At 47.1% G+C, this 25,212-nt stretch overlaps 1 protein-coding gene across 2 annotated transcripts; it reads left to right on the top strand.

Annotated features, from left to right (window-relative positions):
• The first annotated feature begins 7,183 nt into the window (after positions 1 to 7,183).
• On the top strand, positions 7,184 to 21,892 carry cited4a (Cbp/p300-interacting transactivator, with Glu/Asp-rich carboxy-terminal domain, 4a). Of its 2 annotated transcripts, none has more exons than XM_070921935.1 (2): positions 7,184 to 7,257; positions 19,857 to 21,892. In XM_070921935.1, exon 2 carries the CDS (start codon positions 19,872 to 19,874, stop codon positions 20,601 to 20,603), a length of 732 nt encoding a protein of 243 aa, XP_070778036.1. In that variant the 5' UTR covers positions 7,184 to 7,257; positions 19,857 to 19,871; the 3' UTR covers positions 20,604 to 21,892. The 2 variants fall into 2 exon arrangements, with proteins under 2 accessions (XP_070778036.1, XP_070778035.1); XM_070921934.1 differs by lacking the exon at positions 7,184 to 7,257 and adding an exon at positions 17,529 to 17,659.
• The last annotated feature ends 3,320 nt before the right edge of the window (positions 21,893 to 25,212 follow it).

Here is a 25,212-nt window from a genome sequence, read left to right as displayed (position 1 = left end):
GCGGGCTGATTCACGGCTCGTGTGACTCAGCTCCGGTGCTCCGGCTGGCTTTGCGAAACACTCTGCCACAGATCCCCGGTGTGGAGGCTGAACATTGGACTCCTCCTCCGCCTGGACTTGTTTATTTGTCATCCCACAATGCAGTGGGAAATGGGAGACAGGAGGGGGGAGGGGGGAGGGGGGGGGGGGCTGGTGTTGTTTAGAAGAACAACAGCAGGGATCCTTCAGCCAAATGGACATGTGTTTACTTTGGGATGTTTCCTCATCAGTCACTGTAATGAGAACAACATCAAAAAATAAAATAGACAGTTTTCTTCAGGGGCCTCTGTTCAACAAACAGTCAAACTCAGCCTCTGTAATCCGACACGTTTCCCAAATATCCTCTTTATCCTTAGAGAGGAGCAGTGGATGTTGACTGACAAGATATTACTCTCTATTAAACGATCAATTATTATATGAAGGCCCCATCTGTTAGTCAGCTCAGAGGGAGCGGTGGTCCTGAATGCTCCCTGATGTGGTTGTTGGCTGTGACTTCCAATTTGATTTCAGCACTTTCTGCTTGATCTCGGCTCTTGTTTATAGTCATAAAAGCTACGAGATTCTATTTGGACTCGCTTGGGCTTCAGGATTCAATACCCAGCTGACATTCGTGGATTGTGTCTAGTTTTTTTGTTTTTTTTTATTAAATAACACGGCTAGACATTACAGTCATTTATACTCAGTTGTAATTGACCAAAACAAAGCAACCCAAGCTTGTGAAAACCTCCCAGAGCGCTGTCATCTTCCGTTTTTGACTGTGAGACTGCAGCCCCTAAAGGAAATGTGTGTATTAATAACTCCTGTTCCTCATCATTATCACCGCGGTGAAAACAAGAGCAGCAACAGCGTCATGAAAATAAGCCCTTCAGGATGATTCATTCACACGCTAATTGTGGAACAGAGCCAGCAAAACAAGGCGAGCACGGGGTGTTTTCTCAGCACCGGTGTGGTGTTGGAGGCGTGGTGTGCCCTGTTTCCACCCGGCATTAGTCCTGTCTCCACATTTCAGAGAAAGGTCTGGCTCGACCCATTGTCATTCTGGGATTTTTTGTATTTATTTAAACCAATCACAGGAGGCAGCGACGGTGCCCTTGTGAGATGGCGGAAGGGGAGGAGAATTTTCATTCAAAATTCACAAAAACTGGCCAATTGGTTACATTTCTGAGTATCTGACTTATTCTAAGACAACAGTTACAGTGTCTTCAACATGGACCTTATACTCCTACTTTTGCTATTATGCGAATTTTTACAATCCAAATTTCAAACCTGACATATTTCAAATAAAAATAAGCCAATAACCCTCTAAAACTCGCTAATTAACTTGTCCATCCCCACGTTTGTTTATTCCACACGAAAAAGCACAACACAACACGTTGCAGTTTTACTCGGGATTACGTGCCGGACTATTTCTTGGCAGGGCGTAGCCACTTCCCAGGCCAGACGGTGACGACAAGACTGCGAAGCTACGCTAACTGGCTGACGGCTGCGTGTTCATTTTGATCTTCTAATTTAAGCTACGGCGAGACGAGCCAATAATGGCAACAGTCATTTCAAGGATTCCTTTAAGGATAGACGACTGCATGGATCGCTGGCTCTGGGTTCCCTCATATCTCCAGCTGTGCGTACAATGAGTCTGCGTTTTGGCAGTAATACCTATAGCAGTACATAGACGAAGAGAGGAATGCAGCGAGTTCAATTCTCATAGCGTAAGATATAAGGAGATATAAGTCTTTGGTTCATGCTAGTTAACAATTGAGCCACAGCCTCGTCAAGCAGGTTACATAATGTGTCCACTTGTACATTTTTAATGCCGTTGTTCTGACGGGGGATCGGCCGTGCAGGTGGCCGCCTGATGTAGTTTTGCATGCTCTCTCCGTGTTTGTCTTGGTCTCCTCTGGGTGCTCCGATTTCCTCTCACAATCCAAACACACACACACACACACACACACACACACACAGCTCAAGTCAAGTGGAGACTGTACATTTCCCACAGGTGTGAATAGACGAGGTATTTCCCTGCCTCGTCACCCGATGCATGCTGGGACGGGCTCCTTGAAATACAATCCCCATTCGTTCACAAGTGAGAAGTGAAACCGAGTAAAAGTGTGTTTTGCTTTTGTTGATTTATTCCCGGCAGCATTTGGCAGGAGAAATGACTCCCAGCTATCACAAAGAATCGAGCGCAGCAGCGTCTGATCCGACGACAAGAACTTAAAAAAAGCCTAGAAAACCCAAAGACACGGAATTAGAAAATGTCAGTGTTGGCAGTTGCTGCTGTAATCTTTTGGCCAACATGCAGACGCAAACACGACGTGACCTCAAACTTGGAGCTGTTTCTCATTAATATACATATTGATTATTGTGTAGTGCTGTATAATCCATGCTCTCAAACCTATAATTGTTAGCAAGCATTAAAATGGTCTGTTCGGAATGTGTGAGGATAATGAACTATTTAGTCTATCAAACTAAACAGCTCACCACCTCATCATGACTTGTTTGCATAAACTGCCGGGCTACGTGCTTCGGTCACGGTGTTTGTGATCAACAGTCACGGCAATAAAAGTCAGCGGATTGAACTACAAGTCAGGGAGCGTCTCAGGTCGCTTGGCATGTAGCTGAGGCGTGGATACCGGGGGGGGGGGGGGGGGGGGGGGGGGGGGTGTGGAGGGTAGGGGTGGGGGTAGGGGAGCGCGGCTCCAACTATCTCTGCTCTGCTGAGGCTCTCAGTAAAAAGAGGAAGCCGGGGGAACGCAAACAAAGACGCAGCCCAACGGCTCTCTCACCGCATTGCCAGGAAACCGGGTTAGGTTTAGATAGAGGGGGGAGGGGAGCCGAGGAGGAGGAGGAGGAGGAGGAGGAGGAGGAAAGGGAGAAGGAGACCAAAACCCAGCAGGTGTGCTCCGGCAGCATGTAGTGTGTCAGCATGGCTCAGCGCCGAACACACTGGAGCCTCTGCAGCGTGGAAATATACAGTGAATTTTCAACAAGGTTACAGTGATGTTGATTTATCTTTCACCTTGCTGAGCGGGGCTGTTAATTCGCTCAACCCTAAGCTTTGGCAGAGTCCCCTGCATCTAATATCGTTTGCTTCCAAAAACTTCTACACCCACTCAGATAAATGATCTAAATTTGTCAGTGTGAGGAATGATTAAGCAGAGGTCACACGACTATCAGCTTAGAGGGAAAATTGGTCCAGAATGCTCCTCTAATATGGCTTTCAGTTCAAGTTTCACTTTATCTTTGTACTCTGCTGCTCTTATCAACGTGGACACCATGACATTAGTCAGCCAGGACATCAGTTCCTCCCAGAGGACTGACAGTGTTTGAGGACTTAAGGCTCACCTAGCAGTCGTGGAATTAGCTAGCTATTCTACCCCTGCTGGCGTTTAGCAGGAAATTCAGTTAAATGCTTTTTTCCCCCCCTGAACGCTGGGGATACAAAGAGCCCAGCCTCAGAGCTTGGCCTCACCACACCAGCCCTTGTTAACCCTGGGCTAACAGCTAGCCTCATGTAAATCAGCACAAGGATTTCGGTTTTCAGGACGCTTGTAAGATGCAGCTTGTTGATAATAGCGGGATAAAACATTTTTTTAGATTGCTAATGTTGAAACCCAGATTGACACTGCTAATCTTGACCCTGTGTTTTGGGATATCCTAAAAGGTCAGGGGTAATTCAGCGCTGGAGTGTGGTTAACTTCGCCCCAGGCAAAGTGTGGGGTATCCCACATTCCCAGTTGTAAGGGTGAAACGACTGTTAGCCCCGGGGCTAAACTAAAATAAACCCTCCCATTGGCTAACTATTGCATGTCGTTGTTCTGTCTGGCCTCTGGTGCTGACCTAGCCACAAAGCTACAAGCTAATGATGGGAAAATGTGACAAACATTTGGCCCAATACATTGTGATTCCAGTGTACAGGCCTGGGGCTAAGCACCGTGTGAAAGGTCCATAACAAATATATCGGCCTGCATGTCATTCATTGTTTCCAATCGTGTTTTTTCAGAAGATTAGCATTTGTGAAATGCTAATGTCTTTTGTTTGAGTCCTGTTCTATGTATAATGTACAAATTGATACAACAGAGTAGGACAACGTTGAAAAGACTGAGGTCATCAGGCATTGAGGCCTAGCATACTGATAAATCTTTGCTTCACTAAGTTATGGAATGTGACCAAACCCGGGTAACACCCATGGTTTTGATTCATTTGCCTTGAAGTAAAACCTTTCACTTTCGACACGGTTAGGTTTTTCAAAACACGTAAACCATTTTTAGCCAGATTTAAATCACTTTATTTGGAGGTAAAAATGAAAGTGAGCGCCACCAAAATGTCGGTAAACTGTCAGGTCAGTGTCCTCAGAATTGTTTCTGAAAAATGCGTCGTTTTAGCAGTAGTTTTAAACCAACAGCTTTGGCACAGCATTTGTAGAGGCTTCCTTTTTGCTTTGGGGGGAATTGGACTCATGACCTCAGTATCTCCTACAGCCCTGCAGCAGGTCAAAGTTGAACCAGGAAAGAAAGTCCATAAGCTGTGACGGATGTCTGCCATGGACAGTTTGGGTAATCATTTTACAGTACAACTCCTGAATAAGTCGGGCTAACCTGGTTTTATCTCAGCAATACACTTGTTAAATGCAGTGTTGTTGGAACAAGATGATAGGAACAATGGCCAAAGCTATGTAAACAATACCCAAGTTGTGATGAACCGGAATGGTCCTTTAAAGACGAAGTTATTGTGGCGTTGATAAAATGTACGGGGCTCTGCTGTTCTATCACATGATATATCTTATCGCTCACCGTGAAAGCGAAGTTATTTGAAACAACAATGGCGCTGTCACATGGGTCTAGTGCTGTGGTTGCCTCCTGTTGTAGAGGTGCCTGTTTTCCCCTTGGACAGCCCCCCCCTCCCCTCCCCTCCCCTCCCTCCAGCCGTCACTCTGCTCCCTCCTCCCCCGTCCACGTGCTCTCGCTCATCTGGATGGGTCTGAGCAGGGCTACTTCAAACACGTGCTCTGTGCCACCCTGCCCCCTCCCTCTCCCACAGCCACCACCACCACCTCTCTCGCTATCAGCCTATTTTCCTTTGTCCAGCCCATCTTGCTCTGCGCTGTGTGATTTACTCAAGCCTGGGAGACATGTGATCGCTCTGCTGGATACCGAGAACTCCAGGCAGCCAGTGTTTTTGGAGGAGGAGGAAGAGAAGGAACAAGGAAAACAATCTGACACAACCGGCCGACTATCAGGACATTCTGTACGACCCGAGAACATGTAGATTCTGCTAGGAGACACTGATTACACTTAACAGGAATGAGTCTAAATTAAATATTCAACCGCAGTATGCGTTTCTCTCGGCCTTGGAAAGTCGCCACCGTTGAGCTAAAACCCAGAATGGTTTCACCGAGCCACATCTGCATAGCTTGGCCCTGATTCCGTTGTTAAGTCACATTAGGGGCGGTGCGCTAGGGTTGGCAATGCTGGTCCACCCCTGTAATCTGTCAACAACTGTTGAATGGCATGACATTTTGTACAGACATTCATGGTCCTCAGAGGATGAACCCCAACGGCTTTGGTGATCCCCTGACTTTTCCCCCCGCGCCACCAGCACGTCAGAGTTTTCGTTAATCCAGTGAAATGTCCCAATATCTACTCAGTAGGTGGGCAAAAACGTTTTGTACAGACATTCATGGTTTCCAGATGAGAAGCTATTATTTCGGGCGTACAAAACAAGTGCATAATGGAACAATATGGAAGGTAAAGACGTGAGGTGAAAAGTTAACTGCAACTCTCGAGGTGCATTTTGCTGAGAAGCATACACTCGCAGAGCCTGCAATTCTGCTATATGTGCTAGGAGCTAAAGATAACAGTATAGCTAAAGATGCCAGTTTATTAGGTACACCTAGCTAAAGCTAGTACGACAGTCCTGTAACAAATCCCACCTTCGTGAGGGTTATAATCATATCAGGTTTGTGTTGAAATTGTTTTAAAAAGGCGTTGATTCAACTGTATTGTCATTTTAAAGGCCCGCCGTTTGTGGTGCGGTTGAATAGGTGTTTCTATTGTTTTGCCCCCCTCCCCATTTATATCTGTGAGGGTGGGCTGAAGACAGACCTTCAGGACACTCAGGAAAAGATGACCTGTTGATGTCGACAAGTAAATGTGCCAGTGCCAGCTGTTTTGAATAAACTATGGAAATGTAAAGGAAATGGCCTCCTCTATCCCAGGACCTGAGTTTTGTTTGTTTTGAGTGCGAGAACTCACGAGTGTTGTGTAAGTTGTTTTGTTGTTCAAGCATTTTTTTTCTTTGGCCATACTGTATCAAAAAAAAAAAAAAAAAAAGTATTTAACTGAATCCTCAAAAACAGGCAGGACTTGTTTGTGAGTACTGCACATGTTTAAAGAGGACACAATGCATCACACGTAGTGTCCACAATATCCAGGGACTTCCTCTATAACTAACCACCAGGCAGCTTGTTATTCACCTTATCATGACTCCTCTTCTCCACAACAGCTCAGCAGCACGTCACAGGCCTCGGGGGCTGGTTGTTATCCTGGCTAAGAGCAGCCAGGCCAAACACAAGTTTCCTAACATGACCAAAGTGAAGAGAGAGCAAACAAAATAACAGGGCGGAGAAACAGCATTCCGAGAGTGCTAAGAATAGCAAAGTGGACCCTGTGCTCCCGGCGCTAAGTTCACAACTAGTCTTGGGCAACAAGCAGAGTGAGTCTGAGCACGTTGCCAAAACTCCGCCAGGTCGATGTGTGTGTGCTGAGCTCTTGTAACGGAAGATCCAGACCAAGTTCATTTAAAAAAAAAAAAAAAAAAAAAAAAGGTAGAAATAACAGCTGGAGGTCTGAATGATAAAATGCAGGCCACGACTCCCCAGCTCAATAATGACTTGCTTACAATTGCTTCCAACATATGGTAATCCACATTTAAAAAGGCAGTCTTTTGGCAGTAGTTGGGTTGCCATTTTGAACAATTGGGCAGCTGCTAGAGGTGAAAGATAAACTAGATAAAAGCAGCGAGGATCTTCGGAACACTGCCTTCACCGATTCATCTTCATTCGTCACAGAGCGTGACTGCGCAGAGCCTGCAAAGAGCGCTCCTGGCTTTAGCTGCTGCAGAAGTTCATTGACTTGGCTATCTGGAAAGCTGCATCCCCTGCGCTCTGATCAAAAACTGGCCAATGCGGACGCACGAGTACTCAGAAGCGTTGCACTAAAGGTTAGTCATTGTCCTTTACCACGCTGTGTCATATGATCGAAGCAATTTTAAGCCCACATTTCCGAGGTCTGGACTCTTACGTGTACGCTGCTACGGTTAGCCGATGTTCTGCTTTTTTTATAATTGCCGTGGCAGCTGATGTACGGAATAGACCTCGTAGTCTTGCCTATTTAGTTATGGTTAACATACCCCCCCCCCCCCCCCCGCGACCTCCACATCCTTATTATGTTACATGAATGTCACAATATTTAATGAATTGTCACTGAATGTTGGTGCTGGGCGTAAATTCTGTGCGGCAGAATCGTCTAATATGAAGGAAATTCCTGAGGGGGGCCGAGCTGCTTTATAAGCCAGACGACGCCCGTGAAGAAACAATCAACCTTTTTTTTTTTTTTTTTTTTTATTAGGTTTTCATTTCTTTACTATCGGCAAGTCTGTCCTAAAATAGAAGTAATGTATTATTCTGGGTTTGTGTTGTGTATGTGCTGCACTGGAAACAAGGAAAAACCCAATAAAAGAAGCAGGTGTCATCATAAGTGATGATTCCTCCTGCATGCTGACTGTAAGTCTCTGACGGAAAGCTGAGTCATTTTTGTCCATCTTGGTTTTCATCATCTTGAGATCACAGGTTTTTCTCACTTTAAAGTAAAACAACATATTGTTAAAAACAAGATATGAATCCCCAGGAGCGAAATTTAGCATCTCGTGCTGCTCTACGGCACATAAAACTAATTGTAAACACATTTGATTTGTTATTTTTCATCAGCTCACCTTAACCATTTGCTGATCTTTTCATTGGAACGGGTGAAAGATCCTCTTCTCGCAATTATCGTTTAGTCTCATACGTGGCGAAGGAACATCATTTTCACATACTGAGAAACCCATTCAGACCGACACAGGGACAAGGGTCCTGCAGAGTGGTTAAATCAGTCTCTGTCAACCCCCCCCCCCCCCTCCCCCCACACACACACACCTCAATCTTCAGATTATGTTAATGTTTTTTATTTAGATGGGAATTTTAATCTAACGTTATTGACATTTGAACATGTTACCAAGTAACCGATGCATCTTAAAAAGAACAAGACAAAAACAGAGGGAGGGAACATGCAGAGGTGGGCGGCCAGAGGAAAAAGCTGTGCAACGTTTGTGTCACATGAATGGGTCAGACACAAGCTCAACTGGTGCTCATTAGACCTGCGTCATACATTATGTGCATCTCCTATATGACAACAACGTCATCCCCTTGTCTGTGAGTTTGTGCTCATCTCTGTTGGAAACAAGTATTTCAACAGAGGGGACCATGCGACAGTGACTCATAGGGCATTAACACAACTCAGTATGAACAGACAGTCTTGATGGCTGTGTACAAACAGGCACATAGTGCCACTATTAGTCATTACACTGTAAAAAAAAAAAAAAAAAAAAAAAAAAGTCCATCTGAGCACATCACTCAGGCTGTATTTAGACTGAAACTGCAAAAATCCATCACACCAGCATTTAGGCCGACAAAATTTTGTGGCAAATTCAGTTCGTTCCAATGGAGAGATTACAGGATTCGCTTGTGGGGGCAAAAAAAAGAAAAATTTGACCAATCACAAGCCATCGTGACAGTGCTGACCTTTAAGAGGACGGAGAGTTCAAAATGGAGGAAGCTACCATAGCTTACTGTGTTGCACCGTTGCACTTTCCTCCGACATCCTTGTTGGCGCATTTACTCGCTCCACAAAACGAGCAATGGCAGCTCTGAGACAGGTGTCGATGCTACAGATATGTCTTCTGGATAAACTGTGTGAATGGGGATGCCACCTTCAATGTGGAAAAATAAGGGACACCTTGCCAGCGGCCCCATGCAAAATCACACAAATCAAGCAGGGGGTGTGTGTGTGTGGGGGGGGGGGGGGTGTTTAGGGGTCCTCCCTCATGAGATTGTAACACTGCCAGACACTATTTCCTGCATTCTGGTGTATTTCTGTGCACCAGTTTGTGCTTTTTATGCATCAACTTCAAGGTAATTCGCAAATCTCAACATGAATGTAAAGGACATCAAGAGTCAAATAAGAGTATTTGTAGGCATTATGAAATAAATCTCATGTTAACCTTCGGTCCAAAACCTCTGATAAAGTATGGGCTAGCCCAGCCTTTGGCAGACTCATGTCCACCAATGTCCAATTGGTCAGCGTATTTTACAGCACATTATCTTTTCCTATGTAGGCATTATAAAATAAATCTCATTTTAACCTTCAGTCCAACACCTTTCAGGAAGGATGTGGTAGCCTAAGCCTTCGGAAGATTCATTTCCGCCAAGTGGGTTATTGGCTACAACTCGTGGGGAGTAAACAGAGAGAAAACGGTGAGAATCTCTGTGAGCTATGGTGACTGACTCGTGCTGGCCCGGCCGGGATGAAAAAACGCCGCACAGTCCCATTTGCCTGGAGTGCAGAGAGATCCAGAGGCATGCTACTGGTATTTGAAAGCTCCATTTGGAATTTGTCAGTATTGCCATGACAATAAGTAAATCATCACTCAGTTCACACTTTGGCGGTTTGGCTGAGCCAGCATCAGCATGGAAGAGCACCAAATCCAATGACGGAGAGGAAGCCAAACAGTTATATGATTGGTATGTGGGCTAATGCTTTAAATCAGTCAATACTTGTGGCTACTTTCCACCGAATACTTTTCCGGAGACGCTTAGTGTAGGTACAAACACAAATGTGACATCTTTATGTACATCTCTACTCTGACGCTGACAGCAAGGTCTGTTCGACCTTGCTGTCAGCTCATATTGGTATCAGATATGGGTCGTGTCCCGGAATAGATCTGAATCGTCATCCGAAAAGAATCAGACAGAAGCAGTGAAGGCCCGCGCTGGCAAAAAGGGCCACAGGCAGTTATCAGTGTTTTTCTAAAAACAAGTGAAAACACAAGTGCCAGCAGGGATGTGATCTCAAGAAGTCCTCTTGCCAGAGCCGCAAAATAAATCATTTCCCCAACATGACCGTTCCAGACACAACCCTGATCCGCCATACCTGCTGTTACGGTTCAATCTTACCCTGTTCGCCTTCTTCCGGAGAGAAGATACCACTCTCATGCCTGCTAATGGCGGGAGACAGGAAGTGGGTTTATCAGCTGGCTCTGTCCAAAGTTAAAAAAAGCCACCTACCAACGCCTCGAAAGCTAAATAATGGACACCATGTACCTTCTTTGTTGAGTCCATACCCAAAAGGAAGTGGAAAAGGACCATTTGTGCTTCTGAGGGGAGTTACGTGCCGTAGCCTAGGCCAACCGTTTCTTGACAAACGACCGCCAATCGCCGTCTAGTGCAAACATGAGACCGGACAGGCTCATAATAGTCATTTTACTTGTTTCATCCCTTTCCTGGCCCACTACCTTAAAGGTCCACCCAAAGGACATGAAACACATTTTACATCTCAGCTCAAGTGGCATCTGCCTAGTGCAGACATGCTTTTGTCCTATTTGTCTGGATGTTGCGACGTCCTTCCCCCGACATTAGAAAAATTCAACCGAGTCACTTCCCATCGCCACTCCACGAAAAACCCGGTTCAGTGACAACGCGGCGTTTTCCTTACAGCGCAAATGTGTCTGAATGTCACAAACAGTCAGGTGTTCCGTAGTGGGAGCTCACTTATTTAGACTTTTAGGTGCTACTTTGTGTGCCTTCCAGTGTTTGGAACAGCTACGCCTACGTGTAAATAAATCTGCAGCCACACTTTCCCCCCGTCTGAAGTCGTTCTCATACACATTTAAAAAGCCAATCACAAACATGGCCGCCTCGTACTCGTGTTTCTCTGGTCCCCTGTTCCGATTGCCTTCACTAATTAGAACAAACGTCATACCTGCGAGCCATGCGTCAGCATGTGAGGGCCCTGTCGGATGTATCCTTTTGGGAATCTGGCCCGGGGCTACTGCAGAAAGCTAACTGTAAGCCGAATACTTAAAAGTGCATGTAAACACACCGTCCCGGTTTCTCCTGATATTCCACCCTGCTGTGGATAGTTTACAGGGGAGCTGCTCTCTACCAAACAAATACTTTCCTTCAAGCTGCTGACAAGCGTGTTCTGTGCGTTATCCAGAGTTGCCAACATTGTATTGAAGGAAGGCAGACATTTCTGAGATGGGTATCTCAAAACCAGGGCAAATGAAAGCAGAACTCTCTGCGTAGCTAGATGCCACTACGGAGGCAAATGAAAACGAGGGTTTAGAGGTGTACCTTTGAGTCAGCCGACCCTTTACAACATGGCAGAAATAGATAGAGAGAGATAGAGAGTTCAGGTTGAAGAAGAAAAATCAAAGTTGAGAATATTCTTAAGAATGAGCTGACAATTTTATCCGCAATATCTGATTAAATGGATTCTCAGCATGTCTCCTGCTCTGAAAAGGGAAGTCATTTGAGAGAGTGGCCACGATTACACCACTTTCCTGTTGCAGCTTTGTGTTCAGTTGCATTGCGTTACTGCCCGCCACGTTTATATCAGCTGCAACCTCCTCGTGTTCATCTGCAGCCTCAGCATGTGTGTGTGTGTGTGTGTGTGTGTGTGTGTGAGAGGATAATAAGTGAAGAGTTAACTGGATCAGACCTGATCTCGGCAGGCAGCACTTGTAAAGGTTGTCTAACGGGGGTTGGAGTGGTTGGGGGGGGTTGGCCAAATGGAACCGCTGGAGCACAACACAGCTCACACCAAGAGACCCAGGAATCTGAGAGCCGGCCCTCCCCCTCCCGAGCAAACACAGCCATTAATGGAGGAGCAGCACCTCGAGCACACATGCATGAACGGCCGTGGCTGCACACACACACAAACACAGACTAATAAAACAACATATGCTCTTGTTTCTACTACCTGGAGCAGCAGGTGGGACGCCCCTCCCTACTGAGCTGTATGGGGGGGGGGGGGGGGGGGGCTCTATTGTAGGACACACAACAAGGAAGTGAACACTGTGGTTAGACAGATATACGAGGCTCATATTGTCATTTTTGTCTATTGCTGATAATGACTTTCTAGTGATTCTCGTGCAACATTGTGGTCACGGGCTGTTTGAGGACGCTGAGCGCTCATGAGTGCCACGCAACGTTAACGTGGGGTAGGATTTGGGGATTAGGGGTCCGATTTTGTGGTTGTTTAAAAAGAGATCCCCTTTCCAAAACAGCACCCTAGCCTATCATTCACAACATTGAGCTCAGTGGGATTCCAGCCTCCTACCTGTTCCCCCAGAAAACATCTCATGTGAACATCGTATCCGAATCCAAGTCCAAGCTAGTTAGCGCCTCGCTGCCACTGTTGTGTGGCCGACAGAGTAAAATAATCAAATATGTCCTTACGGATGTACTCGAACGAATGCGAAAACACCCATAATCTCCTTATTTATCATAAATGTCACAAACAGACTGTCTAATGAATATGACGCTCGCGCGGCTCAATGACTTGAGAGGCAGTTTTTTTTTTTTGTGGCCCGAGGACACACAGAAACACATTTTACCGCGCCTAAAAGGCAATTTATTCCGATGACCTTTTTACAAATCTATTTCGCGGTGCTCTCTGCCTGGATGAGGGCTAGTGGCGGAGCGGGAGCTGCAGCTCGAGCAGTGGTCTGTTGTGATTACCTCGCGTGTGGCTCTGCCCTTCTGCTGGCAATAATTGCCTTTTGCAAAAACTGCATTAATCATGTTGTGACAATACAGAAAGCCCTTATTGGAGTAAGCATACAAAGGAGGGGACAGTCTGTCGTGAATGGACAGGGGGTGGGGGCCAGAAAGAAGAGGGAACACAAGAAGCAGTGAGTAATATGAAACCTGGACGTACACTGCGCGGGGGGGGGGGTTGAAAGAGAGAGAGACAAACAGTGCTGTTGTTGTCTTTGTTCTAGCGGTTGCACATAAACAAATTACATCCAGTCCGTCCTCCTACCTTAGCACAGAAGCTGTAGCCATTACATAATGTGGCACGCAGTGCAAAGACACAAAAATATTGGCTCAAGGCCGAGGATTAGTATGCTGAACCCACTGAGTCATGATGTAGACGGAGCGCATGCCTGTGAGTAACGATCAATAACCGAGAGTAACTGTCTCATTGGTTAACTGTCAGGACACATTTTCCATCTTACTCGGACCGGCGAGTAATTCTTAGACAAGCAGATAAGGTCAAATAAGCGGAGTAGTCGGAAGGGTTGTTGCATTATTACATGCCGCCATGTCTAACAGCACTTGACAGTGTTCCACAAAGCAGAGCGGAGATGAGTGATGTGTTTCCCTCCTATGGCACGGAGGAAAAGATCCCTGGATCAAACTCTCACAAATGCTGTGATGCAAAAGCGGGGTCACCGCGCGTTGCCTTTACACTAGCCTTCGCCTGAAATCAAGCAAAATGACAACAAAGAACAAAAAAAACGCTAAATATTAAGCAACAGCCAGCAGCCAGTTAGCTTAGCTTTGCATAAAGACTGGAAATGGAAAGCGGAAAAGCTAGCCCGTCCGAAAAACCAAAGGGTTGGGGGTGTTGGTTGCTTGGCAACCTCGCGGTCTCCAGGAAGTCACCGGACACAGGAATAGTTGTAAGTGTTTTTGCGAGGCGTAGGGCAAGTGTATTAACCCTGACATAAAGAGCCCGGCAGCGGCTTTGGTTGGTTCCAAAACGAGACAAAGCTGGACGTAGGTTCACTCCTGGATACTGCAGCCCAGAGACCTAAATCACACCTGGGCCACCAGGTAAATTGATAAGCCCCGCCCACTAACGTGCCAAACGGAAAGAAGGAACTACTAATATGAGTACTAAAGAGTGGACTGCGCAAACCTAACAGTAAGTAATGAGCTTTAGAGGTGCTGATAGGATGACTAGCGGCTTCCCTTTATTTTCAGTCCTTCACCTCAACTAAACTTAAGCTCCAAAGACACCTACCAACTCGTCTGGTATGGATAAGGACAATTTGTGGTTTCCGGGGGCTAGGCTAAGCTAACCAGCTGCTGGATATAGCTTCATATTTACTGTACAGACATGGGAGAGGGATCCATCTCCACATGTAACATGTCAGGCGAATAAGCAACAATAAGCATGTTTTTAATCTAGTAGTTTAATCTGTAACAATATATATAGTTAAAGTATTAACTATGGCTTATATACGAATGTAGTTGAATACAAAAGGACAATAATTCCCCATGAAATGTAATGGAGTTGAAGTATAAATTAGCATGAACATGAAACACTCAAGTAAAGCACAAGTACCTCAAAATTGTACTTAAGCGCACTACTTAATGACCCCCCCCCCACACTGGAAATCTGCACCTTGTCAAATCATAGATTCAAAGTCAAGCTGCATTTGGCAGAATAAACAGCATAAGCCCGTACTCGTCACTGCTGCGACCAACTGCTCCTTGTAAATAAAAAGGGGGGAGGCTGTGGCTGCAGATCAAAACACACAGCGTACTCCCAAAAGAGAGAAAAGAAACAGAAAAAAACACAACAAAACACAATGGTCAAGTGAATCGAGCATTAGAAAGGGGCTGAAAGTCTGGCTGACTTAAGGGGCCCAAAAATAGGACACATTCCTCTGTAGCAGAGGGTGTGTGTGTATGTCAACAGGAATACATACCAAGCCCCTGCTGAGGGGGCTTGACTTTCTCCACACAGGGAGGGAGGCCAAAACAAAAGGACTGGCCGGTGCGCGCGCTCGCTCGCTCCGGAGCTGCACCGAGGCGGTTGGAGTTCCATCGTGCTGCAGGGGACGGGGTGTCATGCCTTCAACACATGCCCCGGCGGAGCACGCTACAGCCTTTTACATCGAGCGACCAGCCCCGACTGCACCTCGTAGTTAGGAGCAACGTGAGTGAGGTCAAAGACGATGAAGACATCAAAGTGCATCGCAGGCATCCGCCATTTTGGTCTCACAAAAAAAAAAAAAACGCTTCATCTTTTAGCTCACTTCAGTTTGACATAAATCGGTCGGTTACGTGCGTCGCAGAATATGTTTAACGCAGCAATATTGTAGATTTTGTTAATGCGATACGCAAACATACTGTGTCCGTGAAGTGATTCAGTGGCTGGGGAAGCACACTGGCCTATTTAGCATTTGGCATTGCACCCCCACGACATCGTCCGACTCTCAACGGACAGTTAAAGAATCAAAATTGAGGCTGCAACAACGAGACATGTTGTCCTTTTGATTTCTTTCCTTCCTCGTCCAAACCCTGTGTGTGCCTGTGCGCTACCCACAATGCAACAGTTCCGTCGGATGTGTGTCATGCTAGTAGCGGCTCATGTAGCCTCAAGCTGAGACGAGGAGCTACAGAGGTCTGGCGAGCTCAGTTCTTTCTAACTCCACAACCACAGATCGCTTTTTTTTTTTTCCCCCAACCCGACGCTGACTCAAGTGACATCACTTGGGGCAATTTATCCGATTTCGCACAGCTCCCTCTGGGGCCACAAGAAAGCAGTAGTGCTCCCCGACACCTGTAAAACTGTTGACAGGGCACCTTCGCCCGCAAACAGGGTCAATCATCAATTATCACCCTTTGTGTTATGAATTTTTAATATGTGTAAAACTTCCCCCACAGAGCAGAAAGGCAATCTCAGTACCACGTCAGGCTGGTGCAGCAAAAACCCCTGTATTGATTTGACCGAGGGGCATTTCCATTTGCTTCCAAATTGTATTTGTCGGAGGAAGGTTGTGTTATTTTCTCTTTCAAGCGTGACGCCGTCTCGCTTTACATCCCCCAAAAATGAACTGGCAAAACACGGACGTCTTGGTAACATTTCGGTCAGCCGGACGAGCCCCCATTTGCCACAAACGGGCTCAAAGAATTACTTCAAGCGATAGGAATTGATTAAAAAACTGAGGGGGGGGGACACAAATCAAACGACGGTGGATCAGCCATGTCAGCTACGCAAGCAGCGCGTGCGCGATGTCGCCTTTGGATCTCTGGATTTCAACGTGTTCCACTGGCACGTGAACCGCTGATAGCACGTAGTAAACAGATGCGGACATGCATACATTTTCTCCCATGTTGCTGCCGTCGTGTCACTTTGAAAGTTGGGTTTGATGTGGCGGGAATACTGATGTGTCATCACATTTTTGGGGTTTTTGGCCTCTAGTGGGCTTGTGCAATCCTGTCTTCTAAAAATAACAGTCATGTAGTGGTTTCGCCTAATGCATTGAGAAGGGAGTGTAATTGCTACGTGGATTATGGTCTCTGGCAATTGTTCATTTCCAAGTCCACGAGGTTGTTTTATGCCTGTATGGCATAAAGGTCACATTACTACTCACTCTATCAGGTGTAGGGAGGTGTGTGTGTGTGTGTGTGTGTGTGTGTGTGTGTGTTGACTCCTCTGCGAGTCCCTGCGGTCCACAGACCTGCAGACAGAACAAGTATCTTCACAGAACCACAATTCCAGGAACAAAAACACTTAGCTTAAAGCTGCGCTTATTCATATATCATTTCAACAATGGGTCGCGTGACGACGCGTTATGTGAAAGGAGTCGCTCGTAGTGACAAACTCACAGGGAACTATCACCAAACTCTGCAGTTCTGCTCTGCCTTTTAGCCTCTTTCGGTTCATTGTTTTGGTTTTTACGCCCACAGATTCCATTCCAGTCGCAGCATTATTCAGTGGTGGTGGTGGTGGGCGGGGGGGGGTCATATTTTGGAGACAAGGTGGGCTTGCGACAGTCGAGGTGATTATCATTACATTAGTAAAAAGAATAAGTGACAAAATGGTCATTTGTAACTGCTCTGGTCCCTGCAGCACCGGGCTCTGCATGGAGCCAGCCTTGTTCAAAGGATGTGTCTCTGCTGTGCCTGCAACCTGAAGACCCCCCCCCCCCCCCCCCATCCCCGCGCGCTGCTGCCGCTCTTTAAGCAGAAAGCTTTCCGTTAAGAGAGCGAGGATCACTGCGGATTACAGTGTCAGGGCGATGAAGGCGGGCGGCGGTGAAAACTTTCCAGGATAGGACGCGCGGCGCGGCGCGGCGCGGCTGTGCGGTGCGGCGCGGTGCGGCTGTGCGGCGCTCTGCTGCTCCGGCGGATCAGTGGAGGTTGTTGGAGAGTGTTTCTTTGCACAGTGATTAAGGGGAGGGAGGGAGAGAGGGAGGAGAGCTGTGTGTGTGTGCGTGTTGGGGGGGGGGACCAATGGCAACAAAGGAGACGGAGAGGACGGTAGCTCCTCCTCTCCCTATCTCTCTCTCTCTCTCCCCCCCCGCTCTCTCTCTCTCTCCCTCCGTGCTTTATAGATGCACATAATCCCTGAGTTGACCCAGAAAACAAACTCCTCTGACTGCCGAGACGCCGCAGAGTTTGAATCCGCCGCAGGGCTGCATGTAGCCGGTGCATCAGCTGGAGAGACAACCCCGGCGCCCGATCCAACTTCTCCGTGACGGATACCACATCAGCCACATCGGGGTAGGTGTCGTCCTCATTTACTCCCCGAACAGGTAGAGAAGGCAGCACTCTTCCACCCCCCCCCCACCACCCACCCCTCCCACTCCCACTCCTCTGCGCCGCGGACTGTTTCACCATTTCTGCACAGGGTAGAAATTATTAGATCCGAATCCGGCTGCGGGCTGCAGAAACCAGCCCCTCGTCCACCTCGTCTCTTTGTTTACTTGCAGCGTGTGTTTGTTGCGGCTTTAATGGCATCGGGTGTAATGTCCAATAGCCCCGCATGCACAGTCCTCGAGGATAGATTAAAAAAAAGAAAAAGAAAAGAGGTTTCATGCTTGTGTAATAATGCCAGCAATTATTATCCTCCCTCAGACTGTTTACAAAGTGGCATTTGGCTGACTGATAATCCAGATCTGCAGAGCAGCTCCACAGATAATTAGGTAACACAAGGGGAGAATATGCTGAGGAGGATTTAGGCTATTGAGGAAAGTGTCTTGTTTTATCAGCACTAAAAGGGTTGGATTGCTACAAGCAGCCAGGGGCACCACCAGAGTTCATTTATTTGGAGTAGGGAAGGGGGGGGGGGGGTGGTGGTGGGTTAAAAGCCTGAAATGTCTTTGTTTTTCACAGACAGAAGCAAGCATTCAGCATACATTGCCCGCTCTTCTCTCTGTGTTTATTATTATTATTATTTTTTTTTTATGATCATCCCATTAAGAAGGCAGCGTTCCAAAAACCATGTCATCAATTTTTGAACGCGCCAATCACGGTGACACCAGATGACAGCATCAGCACGAACAGGATCTGTTTTGTCATTTTTTTTTCTCGGTGATCTTAATTGGGGATCTTTTGTAATGACTGTGTGGAGGCAGAGGCTGTGTGTTGTGTGTTGAGCAGGAGGTGGGGGTGTGTGTGTGTGTGTGTGTGGTCTGGAGAAGCATTCCTCTGCGTCCTTTTGACTGCAAGGGTATTGCTGCCCTCCCTCGTCGGAGTGATATCCAGTGGTAATTCACTGATGGTGTCATTTTGGAGGTTTGAGATTGTTGGGTTGTTTTTTTTTTTTTTTAACGGGGACACTTCCGGTGTGACTGGAAGCGCTCAAGCGAAGGAAGAGAAACTGTGAGAGTAGTTTCAACAGAGAGACGGGGCTCGTTCTCATGAGAGCGAGGGTTTTTTTTTGTTTTATTGGTTTTAAAGGGGTCCTCCAGTGAGTAGTCGTGGTAGTGTTATTACACTTCTATAAAACCGGTGGACTCACAAGAGACACGTTAGAGAAAGAATGGTCTCAATCGAAGAAGCAGAGACTTTGAGGCTTTCGGTCTCTAATATGGTGTCAAAATCCAAAAATGTTGGCTCCTACATGTCCCACAATGCAACTGGATAGCCTCCTAAAGGCTCACATCTTTCATCCCCCCAAACTGCCAGTTTGTAATGAACTAAATCAACTGAATGTAGTAGTGTAAAATGTTTTACATACACACACACACACACACACACACACAAAAAAAAATGTCTCAAACCCAATCCAAGACGACCCGGATGACATCATCAGGGTAGGGCAATATATTGAAACAATTGGATTGATTAAAATGTCTAAATCGTGAAAATTGAAACAGTCGACACGCACAAACAGGCGACTATTTGAGAGATGATAGCTTGCTAAATTAGCTGTCTTGAGTGACAGCAGTCCTGCAGGTGGCTAGCTTGCTCTGGCTGTGTCATATTGACTTTCACTGGACAGGGGACGGACCGAAAAGTGTCTCCGCACAGTGGTCTTCCCTCTCGACTGACCAGTGTTGCTACTTTGTTCGGTCTGTCTCTACCTGCCAGGCAGCTAACGCTAGCTAGCTAGCTGGCTGGCTGCAGCCTAAATATCAGGCTAATGCTCAAGAAACACACACACACACAACAGGGAGGCAGATGAATCAGTTTTATGAAGGTGAATGTCCGTTCTCTGCTTAGTTGAAGCACCTTGTGTTGAATATAACCATGACAGCCTTGCAGGTGCTGCCTCAGGGTTATTCTGTAGAGAGCTCCCTCCAGGGCTACGAGACATCATACCGCTGTTTTTACAGGCAGCGTAGCGCTGCTCGTGATGAGTGAACTGAGCTCCATGTGTAAAGTGGTGGTGACCCTTTAAATTGCGGGTATTGCAAGCTTATTTAGGTTTTAGTGACTATGGGTCGTATTATAAATCTAATTTGATGTGTTTCAGGGTGACAGAGCAGCCATGGCTGAACACATGATGATGCCCATGACCCACGGCTTCAGGATGGGCATGAACGGACCCCCGCAGCACAACGGCCAGCCCGGCCTGCGCAGTCTGCCCAACGGCCAGGTGATGCACTACGGCAGGAACCCTCAGAACAGCATGGAGGCCGCCATGAGACAGCGGCCCGGCATGGTGGGACCCGGAGGGATGGCCGGCCCCGTGAGCGGCGCTCCCATGGCCAACCACCACCACCATATGATGTCTGGGAACATGATGTACAATGGCCAGGGTCCGCAGCAGCAGCAGCAGCAGCAGCAGCAGCAGCACCACCACATGCACCCCCAGCAGCAGCAGCAGCAGCAGCAGCAGCAGCAACAGGGTGGACACCCGCAGCAGTACCACCCGGGTAACCTCACCTCTCAGCAGCTCATGGCCAGCATGCACCTGCAGAAACTCAACACTCAGTACCACGGACACCCGCTGGCCTCAGCCAACGGCCACCACCTGCCCAACGGCGCTCAGTACCGGGTGGGACCGGCCCAGCTCTCGGGCATGCAGCACATCGGCGGGCCCTTGGCGCTAAACGGCATGGACATGGATCTGATTGACGAGGAGGTTCTGACCTCACTGGTGCTGGAGTTTGGGTTGGATCGTGTTCAGGAGCTGCCCGAGCTCTTCCTGGGACAGAACGAGTTTGACTTCATATCGGACTTTGTGTGCAAACAGCAGCCGAGCACGGTGAGCTGTTGAGCGAGGCGGCCTGGAAGCCGGTTCGGTTTCGGTCCGGACTGGACGCCCCAAAGAATGACTGAGCGGTCACGGTAGCACAGCGAGAGGAGACAATCTCTCTGTTCTGTTTTGGGTGTTTCTGTGTCTGTGTATTTGATAGTACGCCTTCACACTGACCTGCCTGCGAGTTGATGAAGAACTGCAATGAGAGGGAGACAAAAAAAAAAGAAGAAAAAAAAAGGCAGCAACAGCACCGGGGCTCCTCTTCTTTGAGCCGGTGCCAGTAAGATCTGTCGTCTTTTGGCCCGAATCGAGGCATCCTGATGCAGCGGGCTCCGTCTGCACCCATCTGGCCCTCAGCACATGTGCCTGCAGTGCCAAGGCTTTGGGACAATTGTAAACTTAACACACAGACACACACACACACACACAACGGGGGAGACTACTAAGAAGGACTACCCACCTGGGTCTGCTACTGTGGCATCTCTAAAATGTATTTTATCTCTGATGACACCTTCAAATAGTAGCAGACGTTTTACAAATTTCTAAAAAAGGTGGTCCTCTGAATTTGTTTATACAAGGATGAAGGGATTAAGAACAGATTTTTTTTTTCTCTTCTGACAACTTGTGTGCATATTGAAGGCTGGCTCTTCAAAACTGAGTTCCTTTAAAAAAAAAAAAAAAAAATTGAAAAAAAAAAAGAGATTACACATTTCCTTGAAGAGCAGGAGGGTGAGGTTGCGCGGCATTCCTGGGTGACATGGCGGGGGGGGGGGTTTATCTGGGATTGGTCGGGTGGAACGCGCTGCAGTGATGCTTTTCGGTGTCATTTACCCGACTCCTGATTAAAATCTGCAATCATTAAGTGTATCGCATCTGTTCACTGCTAATTAGCTGCGATTGAGTCGTTGGCGAGGAGTGGCGTTGGCTGAGACAAAGCGTTCGTCCGTGGAGAATGGCTCGGAAGTCAAGACATTTAGGCGAATCTTGGGCTACCGCTTAGTCGAATTCGGTGTACGAGAGACGCCGTAAACTGCGGCCCGTTGCCAGAAGAGGCAGCCGTCAGAGGGCGAAGGTGTTTGTCACAGATCTGGAGGTGGGATTTCTAAAAACAGGGGGGGGAAAAAAAGAAAAAAAAGAAAGAAGTGCGTGATTGCAGTAGAATCTGCGTCCGTGTGTGTGTTGCTTGTTGTGCGTCCGTGTGTGTGGTCAGTACAGTGAGGCATTTAAAAAAACAAAAAAAGCAAAACCCTGAACCCTCAACTGTCGCCCTGTGTGCTGAAGGTGACTGGAGGCTGTGTGTGTGTGTGTGTGTGGGGGGGGGGGGGGGGTTCCTGATGCGTGGACACAACGTGTGGACACAGCACTCCCCGGCAGCACTCAGTGTAATCATTATTTAAAGCCGCAGCTACCTGTGGCATTGATTTCATACGGCAGGAACCGGGGGGGGGGGGGGGGGGGGGGGGGAGGAGCACAAAGCTTGCAAAGTTGCCGTTCTGCCGTAGATTAGCTTACTCTGCTGCTTTGCTACTGATTAGATTTAAATTACATGTTCTCACACACTTGTCTTAATTGAGGTTGGCTCGCACATTCTCCAATGACTCAATAATTCTAAAAACGGACACGTTCTGTGCCGCTTTCTTTTTTTTTCTTTTTTTCGCGCAGTCGGTAATTAGTTTTTTTTTTTTCATTGCCAAGGTGGCTGCTTTGCCACTAGCAGGCCGGTTTCGAGTCGAGGGAGAACTTGCCCGCGCTCGTGAGGCTATTTGTGGAGAGCCGTCGCAGGGGTCAGGGGCCGTGCTGGTGCGCTGTGTTAATCTGCTCCTAATGCGACTGCGCTGCTGCCGCTACTGCCACCCCCCCCCCCCCCACCCTGTCTCGCTGGAGATCTGCCATCTCCGAGCTCTGGAGTCAAACCATGTGGGCATTGAAACGCTGTCGTAAAAAAAAAAAAAGGCAAGAGTTCACGCTCTGCCTGGCACGCTGCATAGCCGGACGAACTCGCAAAAACCCCGCAGCTGGAATGGAAACACCTCTGGCCTTAGCGACACAGTGGCCTCTGATTCCTGCTATATCAATAAGCGCAGCCTTCTCGTGTATTGTATCTTTGTACTGTAGACTAGAGGTGAAGTTGATCTAGACACATTTAAAGGTACTTTAAAAAAAAAAAAAAAAAAAAAAAAAAAGTAAACAAAAACATTGTCAGATGTAAATGTAAATCAGTGGCTGATTTTTGACGTGTTGACGAGAAAACTATATCCTGCTATTTTTTTTTTTTTTTTTTTTTTTTACAAAACGAGTGTGTAGATACAGAATGAGTGTACCAGTGGGGTTTTTTCTTTTTTTTTTTGCTGTGGGTGCAGGGGGTCCTCCCCCCCCCCCCCCCCCCCACAAAGCTTTAAGAGCGAATGGACTGCGTGTTAAAGCGAGCGCGAGGGATGCCACCACTTTCCCCACAGAGCAGCCGAGAATGTACAGTACAACACATTATGGGGGGGTGGTGGTGGTGGTGGTGGTGGTGGGGGGGCTTGTCTAAAGATGGTAGATAAACGTGTGAGATTGTACTCCTTGTTCCAAAATTACACATCATTCATTTGGGTAAACCCCCCTCCTCCTCCTCCTCCTCCACCCCTCCTTCCCTCCCTCCCTCCTACTCCTCTCCCACTTCCCCAAAGCTTTTGTAATGTTATTGATTCTATTTTAAGAAAATGTATTTATTTTCAAATAAAATATTTATTTAAAGAAATGCTCCCTGCGTGTGTCAGTGACTCCCTCTCGTCCACGCCGGGCGGCTGCCTGTGCTAACAGTGGAAACCGCAGAGGCTCTGAGACGCTTCGCCTGACTTGCCTGCGCTTCATTCTCGTGTTTGGTTTTCGACACTTCTCCACCCACAAGAAGTGCTGAGCAAACACAACGGCCGAGTACAAACTACGTATTCCTAAACAGCAGTGAGTCAGCACTACTGTCAACACAAAACTGGACCCACCAGCATTAATTGTGTGGAAATTACAGAACTTTAAAAGCCTGCAAAGTGTAAACTGCGCAGTGGTAACGGACAACAGTGTCCGTATTCTAATTTGACCTGCTGCTGCTGTTTTATTCTTCTGACACGTCATTTGACTGAACATGAAGGGCGCCAAGTTTTGTTTCACCGTCTCGCTGCCATTAGAGGAATGTTTCTGTGGGGATTTATGGGGGGAAAGAAATATATATATATATATATATATATAGATATTAAAATAGTCTCATTAAAATTCTAATTAGCTGTGCGGTAAAGTCATATTGAGAAGACCTGCTCCACATGACGTTAGTCAGAGCAGCGTTTTGTCCTTGAGCTGCTTTTAATGGATTTTTGAAGACCATCGGAGCCGCCGACTCGCGGCAGAACACCGCCGCAGCGGCTGAAAGGTGGAAAATGATGACGGGATCGGCCTCAGCGTGCAGGGGGGCGTTCAGAGGGCCAAGTAACCCCAACTAAAACGACCAAAAGAGCGAGTGTACAGGAAGTGCACATAACTGGAAAACAAAACAAAACACACACACACACAGTGGCACAGTGTTTTTTGAAAGTATAAAAGTAAGACTTAGATCTCACACACACGAGAATTTGCGCTCCTTCATTACATCTGTAACCACTCCCTGAATGAACCACCGACAAACATATTAGTTAATGCAAACATATGGAGCATGGCAAGTAAAAAAAATGGCCTCCGTGGAGAAAAATAAATAAAATGAAGAAAGAAAAAACTATGTCAGAAAGTGCAGAAATAATTAGAAAAGGGGGGAAAATGCAGAGGTTGTTTTATGTTTTCCAATAATCACGTGTATCAGTCCATTATTAGATTCCTTGTCATGCAGGTCGCAGCTTTTCTGTCATTGAATAACCTGTTAACCCGGGCCATTGTTCACGGGTCACATCTCACGCCGCCTCAACTCCCCTCTTCCTCCCCTCTTCCTCCCCTCGCAGTTCTCATGCATTAGTTCAGAGTTGTCGCCTGTGTGTAGTTGCTGTGGCTGCTTTCACATACAGTAGTGTTGGTGTACAGGTCTGCGAAACGCTCTAAAGCAGTTGCAAACTGTTGATAATAAGTATTGTGTCCAGACCAGACCCAACCAGATTGCTGTCTTCCACAACCTTTTATACCCTGGTCACCTGCTGCCTGCGGCCAATCAGGGAGGGTCTCTGGAACTGGTGCCAGGTGACATCAATCTCCCCTCAAACAAAGACATTTTAAAGGGGAAATGTATTCCTTCTTAAAGGGTCGGGCAGGTCAGGGAGTTAAAGTCCACCGACAAAAAACAAAGCAGAAAGACTAAACAAGTGAACAGGCATTCCTCACGTCGCATCACAAGTTCACGGCTCTTCTAAATGGTGATCAGATGAGCGAGAGGAATGTGCACCGCCCTCACAGCGCGCATACCAACATTAACACAAGGACAATTACAGTTTTAGGCGATAGGGAGAAAGCGGGCAAACAATGACAAAGGGTGAAAAAACTATTCATGGTATGTCGTATTTACCTTGAGTGATACTATGGCCTCTCACACCTGTTTCCTGCTGTGAGTGAAGTGCACCACTTACTGCATCAGCACTTGCAAGTTCAGTGCACCTTGCAGTCATGCAGTACC

This window comes from Enoplosus armatus, chromosome 16, assembly GCF_043641665.1.
Source record: "Enoplosus armatus isolate fEnoArm2 chromosome 16, fEnoArm2.hap1, whole genome shotgun sequence".
Classification (NCBI taxonomy): Eukaryota; Metazoa; Chordata; class Actinopteri; order Centrarchiformes; family Enoplosidae; genus Enoplosus; species Enoplosus armatus.
The sequence above is the reverse complement of the archived record's forward strand: the minus strand, read 5'-3'. Positions and strand labels throughout refer to the sequence as shown.

What these genes read in the sequence shown, in the direction of transcription:
- cited4a (XM_070921935.1), top strand. Translation starts at nt 19,872, where the DNA reads ATGGCTGAACACATGATGATGCCCATGACCCACGGCTTCAGGATGGGC.